At 42.9% G+C, this 12,027-nt stretch overlaps 1 protein-coding gene across 2 annotated transcripts in view; it reads right to left on the reverse strand.

Annotated features, from left to right (window-relative positions):
• The window catches only part of FBXO38 (F-box protein 38), a 165,321-nt gene that overhangs the window by 92,253 nt on the left and 61,041 nt on the right, over positions 1 to 12,027 (reverse strand). For both annotated transcript variants that reach the window (XM_085618196.1, XM_085618197.1), the window contains exon 12: positions 5,683 to 5,896. In XM_085618196.1, the coding sequence (XP_085474322.1) occupies positions 5,683 to 5,896 (214 nt within the window). The remainder of the gene's footprint in view (positions 1 to 5,682; positions 5,897 to 12,027) is intronic.

Here is a 12,027-nt window from a genome sequence, read left to right on the forward strand (position 1 = left end):
CCGGACACCTGAAGCAGCCAGTGCACCCGTCGCCTCCAGCCTGATTTGAAGTAGGCCAACGGTGCTAACAAGGTTACCCGGCCGTCCAGAGCTTGAGTCCATCTTGGTTTCACCCCTCCCTCTTGGACTCCCTGACGTCGCTTGCAACCTCTGCACGCAGGTCCCCTTTACTACGACTGCTCCGGTAAGGAAAAACCAAGCGCCTAAAGAAAACTCTGGACCTGTTGCCCCTGGGCCTTGGAGAAGTGGACCAAAGGTGCAACCGAACATCGCAAAGCCTGGGGCCACTTGCTGGTTCAACTGGCTTCCTAGCCAGAACCTGCAGCCGCTTTTTACAGAGACCAAGCCCCATTGAAACACATTGGGCTCCGACATTGACGTGCACCCTGCACCCGGCCGCCCTAGTGCCGCTGGTGGTACACTGTTGGTGCTGCCTTGGACCTTTCCCACCATTCACCTTAATTTCTGGAGAATGGTCCTGTAAGTCGATGTACTGTACCGGTCTGCAGAACTTGTTCTTCCGTTAATAGGATAACATAGCAAAACTCAGGAATTGCACTGTGTCCATTTCTTAAAGTAAAAATAAGTTTTATGTAAGAATGTACTTTCCTGATCGATTTTTCTCTGATGCTGTAGGAAGCTGGCTCTGTATATACTATACCAAAATGAGATAAAGTGTGCACAGAGTCCAGTGGAACCCCAAAGGTAGTCAGAGGTAAAAGTAGATAGCACCTTACTCTCTATTTGTGGTAGTGTGGGCGAGCAGTAAAGATTTATTAGAGGGTAGTGTTAAGCATTTGTTGAACCCACTCAATCAGCAAATGATGTCACACACTCCAAAAATGAACTCAGACCAATTTTGATTGTATAAAAATATTAAGTTATTTTATTTCTAGAACCAAGCCAATCCTGGCACAGGTAAGTAAAATAAATGCTTTGCAAAATATTATGCAGTGTTTACAATTGAATGCAAGTTCAAAAGCAGTTAATTGAAATACAGGTAAGTCAGGATTCAAAATGACTGTACAGATTACTTTTCAGTTACTTTTTAAGTTACTTTTTCTACTCAATGTGATATACTTCGATATCACACTGGGACATTTCTTAGAGAACAGTAAAGTAAAATCAATTTTGTACAGTTGTAGTTTTACAGGTTTTCATACAATTCAGCTCCACATTTGGAACAATTTTCACGGAAAAACAGTCAATGTATTCCTACGTAGAGAAATGAAGTTATTGCTTAAAAGGCAAGTAATTGATCTTTGGGGTTGAGTTTCTGGGGTTAGAACAAAGGTTCCCCCAGGGTCAAGGATGCACTCTCGAAGCACCCTCAGCTGTACTAGGGCGGATGGGTGCAGAGTGTTGAGGCCCAATGATATCCAATGGGGGTTAGGGGGCCTCCGGTTGGTGGCTGCTCACGAGCAGACCACAAGGTTGTGGGAGCAAAGCTCCTGGTGTTAGGCTCAGGGTAAAGGAGGATGCTGTTTAGCACACAAAGTGCTCCCGCAGGGGCGGCTGGGTGCAGGGTGCTTGTTTGAGGTCGGGTGTCCTGTTGATTTCAATGGGGATTCTACGGTTTCAACTAATACTGCAGGCTCGGGGACGAAGATCTTATGGAGGTGACCACCGGTTGGAGAGGTAAGTTAGGATGCTGGGACACAGTTGGTTGGACCACCCAAGGCCGTGGGACTTCAGGTGCAGGGGTGACTTTAGGCGTCAGGTTTTCCTTACCAGCTTCAGTCGTGGTCGGGGGGACCCTCCAGAAGCTGCAGGCATCACTGGGAGATTCGAGGCAGGTCAGAGATCACCAGATCTCGGGTCAAGATCACCAGGGAGAACTCCTCGTGGTGTTGGGCCACTCGAACTCAGGCCATGGGCGTCGGGTGCAGACTCCCGGATTTGGCTGGAGCCAGTCTGTTGGTGAGCAAATCCGGTGCTCAAGGAAGACAGTCTTTTCTGTGGAAGGCAGGGCAGGTCATCGGGTTCTTGAGGTTGCTGGCTGCAGGACACACTGCAATTTCGCTTCTGCAGGTTCGAGGTGGGGACAGGTTGGTAGGGCTGGGGCCAAGTCAGTGGGCTTCCTCCTCTTCTTAGCTTTGGCATGGCTTCTTCAGTCCTTCTTCTTAGTCGATTCTTGTCTGAAGAGGCAAGGTTCAGGGGTGCCCCTAAATACTATATTTAGGGGCGTTACAGGTAAGTAAAGGTTGGGACCAATGGGTCCCTTCCTTGGGGTGGGTACACCCCCTAATATGCCACCTTCCAGTCTGAGGGGGGCATATGCCTGGCTCTGGTTAGCTGGGTCCCCCCATCTGAAAGATGGCTGGGATTGAGAGTTGTGTATCACCTCGCCTACCCCACCTGAGGGGTGGGGTTGGCAAAGGTGGGCACACATCCCTTCCTCACTTGGTTTTCCCGCCCAAAGTGGGGGTCAGAACCGGTGGGGGCCAGTTGCTGGAAGCAGCAAAGGGCCTGGGGAAGCTCATAAAGGCAGCAAGCTGGGGAGGAGGCTTGGCACTTCATCCCAGGATGTGCATTGTGTCAGACCCCCGAGAGCAGCAGGCTCTTGACCCAGAGGTCCATAAAAATGTCTGGTGGTTGCTGCAGGCGAGCAGCCACTCAGCCTGGATGATAGTGTTAGGTAATTTTTCAGTGGGCATCTCTGTGCATTTTTCATTAAATCTCACACTGGCATTAGTGTGGGTTTAATGTGCTGAAACCTTCGATACCAAACTTCAGTTTTCAGTAAAGCCATTATGGTACTGTGGAGTTCGTAATGACAAACTCCCAGCACCATACACTCTTAATGGCAGTACTGCACTTACAATGTCTAAGAATTGGCTTAGACACTGTAGGGGTACAGGGCTCATGCACCTGTACCCGCACCACTGGTATAATGCACCCAGCTAGAGAGGTGGCTGACCTATGCCAGGGCAGTGGGTTGTAGGCATGGCACACAGGGATGTGTGCCATGTCGACTCTTCACTTTGTTCTGCACCAAAACATGCAGCCTGCAAAGGCAGTGTATGTGTGTAAAGGTACAGGGCCTCCAAGGGTGGCACAATAAGTGCTGCAGCCCTTAGGGGCCTTCCCTGGCCACAGTGCCCTTGGTACCATTTACAAGAGACTGATCTGTGGACAAAGAGTGCCAATTGGGTTTTCTCTTCAATGCAGTTTAGGGAAAGAACATAGGCCCTGGGTACCTGTTTGGCAGGAGCCCAGGGCACACTCAAAGTACATTAGCAGTTTAGCAAAAAGTGGGGACAACCATCCAAAAAGAGGGCACTTCCTTACAGATGCCTAAACATATATAAAAATACTTGCTATTTTTATAAATTGGTGCAGCTCTCCTTCTGGAGTTGTGTTATCGTTTATTAATCATGGTCTGTATTTGCAAATGTCCTACACTCCTCTGTGCTAAGCCTAAGACTGCTCGACCACACTACTTCCTAACAGAGCACTTTGGCATTGCATAGCAAGCCTGTGTCCACTAGTAAGCGAACCCCTAAACTCTTTACATGGTACATCAGATTACTGATATATCACATAAAGAGCCAGCTTCCTACACTCTGGAACTGTACAGAGATTTGCAATATTACTTCTAGCAGTTCAGTTCAGTTAAAAAATAATGTTTATTTAGACCAATTGGTCTTTAAACCACAGCATTTACACTACCATTTAAAAATGTCCACATTGCTAAATTATGTTCTTAAACATTAGGAGTCATAAAATCCTTAAAAAATCATTCTTAACAATTTTAAAACAGTTTTATAACAGATAATTTCATTTACAATTGGAAGGCACTAGCTACTCTTACGCCTCTAATGAGGCGGGGAGCTTATATATACCTTGCATATATTTCCCAATGGCTATTGCTATATCTAAATTTTCCATATCAGCAAGAAGCTCCCATGCTTGTAAGCGCGTCCTTACACCATATTTTAAGAATATCGGACGGAGGAACAATTTACGTAAATTTAAAAATCTTCGACAATCTAATAAAATGTGTAAAATGTTGCATTTCAATCCTATCTTGCACATACACTTGCCATCAGTTTGCATTAAAACTGATTTTTATTATGGCTGGGTTAATGCCAATTCTTATCCTAAGTACTTCCATTCTTAACCAACGGTTCGGTAGTAAATCGAGATAGGGAAAGCTGATATCTTTCTCCCAGCTAGAACGCATGAATTTTACAGAATCTTTCCTAATCAAATACTCGCGATCTGTTACTCTAGAAAATTCTTTACCCTGCATTTTAAGTACACTCTTTATTACATTTATTTGTAGGGTCAGGGGGTCAATTTTCACATTCAAGTGATCACACATGGTCAAGAGTTTCCTTCTTGTGGCCTTAGCCCACTTTAACTCACTGGACTGGATTTCTTTCATACACCATTGGGACACCTTTATGACCTTCCCAAGACTCAAACGATTCCAAAATCTGAGAAAACTTAATTGCACCTGAATGTTCCATGCAGTTAGGCCTAAGTCCATTCTGATTGCCTGAATCATTGCCGAGCTGGGAAGTGACAATAATGATTTCAGACATTTCCCTTCTTCTTTATCCCAGGAGCTTTTACCATCAATACAAATTACTTCTGAGCCATATTGGAATTGCGGAGGGCTCATGGCTTTATAGGCCGTCAAAAGTGGCTTATGGGACATATCACCATAACTAAGATTGAATCTTTTCAGCCCACATACCGCTTGATGAGCTTTTATTTTCTGTGCCTCCAGATGTATGCCCCACTTCAAGGAATTCGTAAACCATATTCCAAGGTATTTGTATTCATTTACAATCTCTAGTTTAGTTTGGCCCAAATACCAATTAAACTTCGTATTCCTCTTCCCAAAGCACAACATTTTTGTTTTGTCAATGTTTACAGTAAGTCGTTTTGCCGTACAGTATTCACTTCTAGCAAAGCCGTCCAGAATCTAAAGTTGTAAAGTGCCGCCATGGTTCAGTGACTGAAAATGGACACAAAAATATTCTGGATTAAGCTTCCATAATTTTCATTCAACGATAAAATTGGGATTCAAATCAATATGAGCGACAAGACGTAAAATGTGCAGTGCTGTAGGACCTGCATTCAACTATCCTACATAAATCAAAAGGCCACACTGCAGACATGGCTAGAAACAGTAAGTCATTTTCAATAAAAGGGCTGTGATGATACAAAAGAAGCACATGAAGAAAGCAGTGCACAGGAACACCAAACATATAAAACAGTGTAGGGGGAGGTGTAGATACATATAAAACGTTGGAGGGGACATTCGCAAAGGCAGGATCCTTGCAGCAACTTTACTTCGCATGGTATGAACAGAAATTAAAAGACTGCTCATTTAATGCTCCCTGCTCACTATCACATGTGTACTCATCAGTGTAGTGAATTAATATACTACCTATTGGCCTCTTAGTATTATGATGACGATTGAGGCACAATAATCCTTGTGCAGGAATGAAGTTTATCCCACAAAGCATTTGCTCTGTGAAGGATGTCTCCTTCAGAGAAACATAGGAATCTGCCACAAGACAACTGCATTATTGCTCAAGGGATAAGATAAGGTATGCTGACAAAGCACCAAGAGGTACACTCACAGACACAAAGGAGTATTTTCAGTGCGGTTTTGTAGTAACATATCTCAACAACAATATCTGATCCTGAAATACCTGTGCTTACCATCAGCTGGTATGTGCTGCTCCTCTGCTTGCTCCTCTGCTCCCAGTTCATTCTCTCCATTCTGCGGCTGATGATTCTGGTTTAGATCCGGGTGGTTATTGTTGTTTATTTGGTGGTTGTTATTTTCATTTTCATTGTTGGAGTTTTGATTACTCACTAGAGCAGAGGACACACCGATGCCTGTGCCAGCGCTAAGGCCCACCCTTGCACAACCCTAAATCAAAGCACACACAAATTATGAAATTGCACAAGTAAGGTGCACCTTGAAAGAAAAACATACAAACTGAAATGCTGGTCTGAGGAAGTCACTCATTCCAAATTAGGATTGCTGCGACATGAGCAAATTGTTAGCAGTCTGCTCTGTAGAAGAAGCAGTTCTAAAACATTAACCACCCAGTGGCAAACGTAAGCTGCATATTGCCTGTATGGGGGCTAATTTTAGTAGCCTGTTTCCCATAAGAAGCAGTTAAAAGTAAGCCGTTACCGGCCACATGAGCCTACTATCACCACTTAATCTCTCCCCCTACACAGAAGAAATACTGAGCTGTGCCCTCATCAAACATTTGCATAAATTCAAAGCTGTGACATTATTCCTCGACTCTTGGTGCTGTCAAACTTACTTCATTAACCTAACCCATCAGTTCTTGACCTGTGGTTTGGGGACCTCTGGAGGTCCACAGCACCTGCTTAGGTGTCCTCAACTCCTTAAAAAATTAAATAACTTTAACAGATTGCTAAAGTGTATATACGGATAGAAGGAAAATGCAATATTAAACATTTTAAAATGTTTCGTAAATGTGAAGGAATTTGAAATTGGAGACTAAAAATTAAGTTGTGCTCAGATTAATTTGTGGAAGCAGTGCAAAAACATCAAACAGAATTCAGTATGGACAATGGGTGGCCTCATTGGGCTTTAGGAGAGCCCCAACTTTCTAATCTAAAAATTTGATTTTATATTTGTTTGTGAATTAACTTAAATATTTCATAATTTATGTTTTTGAGGAATGCTTTTTCTGTATTTTGTGCATTGTTTTGCATCGCTTAAGTAGGGGTCCCTTCTCTTATGTAATGACTCAAAGGGGACGCGCGTTTTGGCAGCAGCAGCAGGGGGAAAGAAGCATTTCGCCGCCGTGAGGGAAACGGCCAGCCTTTCTACATCCCCCAGACGCCCTAGCTGGACGCCCGCAGCGACGCGGCCAAGCGCGCCCAGAGGCGCTTAAAACACCCTGTTGCCTCCCGCAGCGCGAGAAGCGCCCGGGCACAGCCCGGGCCAAGGGTGGGCCCATCCTTGCCCGTCATCGCCAGGAAGAGCCAGGGCAGGGCCCCCCCCCCCAACATTTGCCACTTATTTCTGGAACACAAACAAGTCTACTCCAAGGGAAGGTACAGTACTGAAACAGACCTGTGTACACCCCGATTTGCGAGGGAACAGTTTGCCATCTATGGTACCAATCTAATATTACTTGGAACCGGTACTTTTTATCCAGATATTCCTCTTTTCGCTGCTCTCATTTGCTGCTATGCTTCTGGATTATTTTTGTTTGAGACAGTGGGGTTTGAAACGATTGGAAACCTTTTAATCATTTACGTGATATTATTGTATCCTAGTACTGTATTCTTTGTTAGCACGTGTCACTTTACCTTGGGCCTATTTATTCTGCATTTGCACTTTATATTTAAGAGGCTGCCTAATGTTTAATACCCCAAGTTTATGCACACTGATTTCTGTGGTACACTATTTTCTTTTATCTTGTATTTGTAGTGTGTAATTTGGACTGTATTTTTGCATTTGTATAGTTTCCCCTGTAGTAAGATTATGGCTAAGAGGAAAATAGTGAAGGCCCCTATCGATCGATCATGTACAACGATCGATTTGTTTTTGGTAAAAGCAGTTAACGTTCTCTCAGAAGAAATTAACCGAACTGAGAGACGTCTTTCTATGGGTCCAAGCTCTATGGGGGTCGATCAGGGTAACGAGGTTAGCACTCCCCCTAGCCCACCTGGTGAGACCAAGATTGAGATCAATATGTCGACTAATAACTCACCGGTTACAGGGGAGCTGGCCCCGGATACCATTGGTATAAGAGGGAGTAGTGGGGACTGTTCTCGAATATCACTGACCCCTAATTGGATTCCCCCCGAGAGCCCTCTGCCATTGGGAAAAACTAGGGGAGGTAGAAAGAACATTTCGGAACGGGGGAATTTAAATTCTAACCCCATGCCAAAAAAGGTTAATAAGAATACTCGTGCTGCATTGGATAAAGTTAATGACAAACTTACAAAGGAGCCAAGTAGAACTCAACAGAAAGATGCTACTATAGGCCCAATTAACTTGATCTCCCCACAGGATAGGGAATCTCTTGATAATTTAAAGGAACAGATTCTTGACTTCGATGTGAGGAACAAGGGTAACGAAAGAATTTTAGTATCAAGCAATTCAGTTAATAATTATGGACTTAAACCACCCCAGAAGGACAGAATAGTGACCAAGCCGGATAAACTTATTTAACCTAATTCTGTAAAACCGGTTGACCTAAGAGTGCCAGTCCACGAGGAAAGGTTACAAATCTGCCTCCCGAATGCAGCGCATATGTTGCTATCCTGGCCAACGTACCTAAACTTGAATTCGGCCAAGCAGAAGATCATGAGTCTCTTACAAACAAAGTAGTGTTCTGGTTAACTAACAATTGTAATTATCCAATGGAAGGGATAAACCAGATCCTGACAACACGCAGAGTAGGTTGGATTGGACCTTTAAGAAAATGTTTTGGTGGCGATTGTATAATTATTAATTTTAGGTCCCCGAGGTGGGCATTTAACATGCTTAATAATGCGCCATTACCCTCTCCTCAGGAATTTAACACTACTCTCCTTCCTCTTGGATATTTTTATAGACATTTAACGGGAACATTCGGTGTCGGGTATTCAGGTCGACCTCTCTTCCGTACCCTTCCGTTTCTAACTTTGCTGTCCCAGTAACTAACAAATACCAGGTGTTGGGTAATTTGGACAGCAACGATTGACATAAGGGACCCTTACGGATTAACCAGGCAACAAGGGTAAGAACCGTATCCAAAGGCCCCAAAACAGGGAATTTAAAGGCTAAGAATATAATCAGAAAGGCCAATTTATGTCTACCGGAACAGGACGGGATTTTATCTAATAATGCAATATGTCCATCCATTGCTTCTGGTGAATGTATCTCTCCAGAAGCAATTACTACTAGGAAAGAGGTGGGATATGATAAATCTCTTCAGCAATCTGATGTAACGAATATGGCCATAGGGTACCAGGTCACTACTTGGAATATTGCTGGTTTTAATAGGAAAAAAGGTACACCATCATGGGTAGATTTTATATCGGCCCAACACGATATTATTTGTCTTCAGGAGACGTGGTGTATCGATCCAATTTATGTAGAGGGCTTTACCTCCCATTGGCTCCCGGGCCAGGCTTCATCTTCCGGTAAGGCCAAGGGAGGTCTTTTGATCCTGATCTCTACTAGCCTAAACAAATGTAAAATTAATAAATGTATTAATGTGGGTATTTATGCTCAGATTATGTGGTTGGTCTCCCTTATAGGTAAAGATGTTATCCTGATCAATTTTTATAATAATGTCTTTAGCTCCTCACGTGGTCTAATTATTAATGATCTGGAAAGAGAACTTGAGAAGCTGACCAGTAAGCCAATTGCTATTGTTTGGGTGTGTGATTTTAATGTTCAAATATGTCCATTATCCTTAACTAAAGTTTGTGGCCCTAGGAGGGGGGAATCTGAACTTGACGATGATTGCTATATGCATTTCACTCACTGTGAATATGGTCTGGCCCTAAATGGTGCTATGGCCAAATGGGACCTAGAATTGTTATATTGTGCTACTGATAAACATAACAAGAAATGCCCTACATTCACAGGCAGAAATGCAATGTCTATTATTGATCACATCATAATTTCCAGTAACAGTGCACATTTATTTTCCCTACCGTGGTTAACGGTTCAACCCACTAGTGATCATAATAGCATCTCTGTGTATTTACTTTGTTGGGGACCAAAACATATTTTTAATGTACCTCAAAGTCCATGCATCGTCCCCATTAGACCAAATGGTGTCCGGATAAAATGGGCCTGTGTGGACCCATCTGGAATTTTGCATGATGTTGTTACTCAATGCCAGAATGAAACTGAAGTTTGTCTAGGGGGATGAGGTTGATTGCGCACTGATGTTAGAGAATTTTAATAAGATAAATTACACAGTGGAGAAGCTGTTGACGAAACCAGCCCGCAAAAATAAAAAACCCAAGGCGGGCTGGTTCGATACTAGATGCACGAAGGCCCTGAGAAATCTCAAACAAGTTTTGAGAGTAATCCCAGAAATTCGGATATAATCAAGGCCTCGTGTGCTGAATATGTTATAGCTTTAAAAAATTGAAAAACGGAACTTCAAGAAATAGCTTGGAAAGATTTAAGTCTGGCAGCCGATACTAAAAACAGCACATTGTTCTGGGATACTGTAAATAGTACCTTTTTGAAGGACAACCATATCCCCGAAATTAATTCCCATATCAACTGTAATGATTGGGTAACCCTTTTTTCTAATATTTTTAATCCTATTAATACAGCTGTACTACCTACCCAATCTAACCAGTACTCTGTTGAATGGCCTATTATTCCTTTATCAATCAGCTTAGAAGAGGTTATCGATGGTATAATCAGTAGTAAGGGGGGCAAGGCACCAGGACCCGATTGGGTCCCCATAGATTTTTATAAGAATAACCTTGTTCTATGGTCCCCTTTTTTAACAAGAGTTTTTAATGCTGCCGTTGAGACCCAACTCCCTTTGTCATGGGGTCAATCCATCATAATACCCATACATAAGAAAGGAGTTAAAACTGAAGTTTGTAATTACCGCCCAATATCTCTACTTGACTCGTCTATTAAGATCATGAGTAGGGTCATGTTATCGAGATTAGAAGCTTGGGTCCAGGAGAAGGAAGTACTTACTCCAGTACAATATGGATTTAGAAAGGGAGTTGGCACACTAGAGCAGTGTGTCAATTTAGACCTCTTGATTGGAAAGTATACCCTAGCCAGGGAAGGAAATTTATACTTATGTTTTGCCGACCTTAGCAGCGCCTTTGATTTGGTAGACCATTCAATTTTATGGCCATTATTGCTAGATATAGGCGCGCCTAAGGAGATAATTTATCTCCTAGCGAGATTATATAGTAACCTGTCAAGCAAGGTGCGGTATGGACTTTTAGGTGAATATACTCCCTCCTTCCAAGTTAAAAGAGGCATCCGACAGGGCTGCGTGCTGGCTCAACTGCTTTTTTCCTTGTTTATTAATGAAGCAGACGCAGCCCTGAAACTGACCGAGTCGGATGCCCCTAGGGTCGACGGTTTGCCCGTCCCAATTCTTTTATATGCGGACGACGCAGTCTTACTCTCACGCACTCCCATTGGTTTACAACGTCTCATGGATAATTTTCCTGTTTTTATTGCTAAAAGGAAACTTTTAATCAACAAATCGAAAACTTTTGTAATGGCCTGTGGCAGGAACCCTATAACATCTAGTACTTATTACATCGAAGGCTCTAAGGTCCAGACAGTTAAAACCTTCAGTTACCTAGGTATTACGTTCGCAGGAAATCGGTCATGGGTTCAGGAACAGGATAATGCCTGCTCCAAGATGCTGAGAAACATCAATGGCATTTTTAAATTTGCTGCCAAACTAGGTAACCGACGCATCAGAGACATGTTGACCATTTATGAGATACGATGCGTTACTGCAGCCCTCTATGGGGCAGGTGTCTGGGGCCACTGTCAAGGCAATAAATTACAACAAGTTGAAAATTCTTTTTTAAAACACCTACTGTGTGCCCCTTTATCCACCTCTACTGAATTGATCCATAGGGAGGTGGGCATAAAATATATTTCAGACTTGGCTCTAATACGCCCCCTCCTATTATGGAAATCTATATGGTCAAAAGAGGAGACACTGTTCACGCAATCCATAATACGGGACTGCCTTAGTTTGGAAAACTGTCTAAAAATACCCTGGCTTAATTATAATATCCATTGGTTTAAACTTTTATTTAACTGTGATATCCGATTGGATCCAGAGTGTTCAGTTTCTATCAATAGAACTGAGATAAAAACAGTTATGATGGCTAACAAATTAGAGGCAAGATCCCACGCCATCAAGACTCAACCAACTCTCGTATTTTATTTACAAATGGATCTTAAAAAGGGTTTCTAAAGCTATTTGTCATTTGTGACCAGAGCATCACATTGTTTCGTGCTGACACGATTAAGACTAGGTACCATACACCATCTTGTTAATT

Source organism: Triturus cristatus, chromosome 7 (assembly GCF_964204655.1).
Source record: "Triturus cristatus chromosome 7, aTriCri1.1, whole genome shotgun sequence".
In the NCBI taxonomy this organism is placed as follows: domain Eukaryota; kingdom Metazoa; phylum Chordata; class Amphibia; order Caudata; family Salamandridae; genus Triturus; species Triturus cristatus.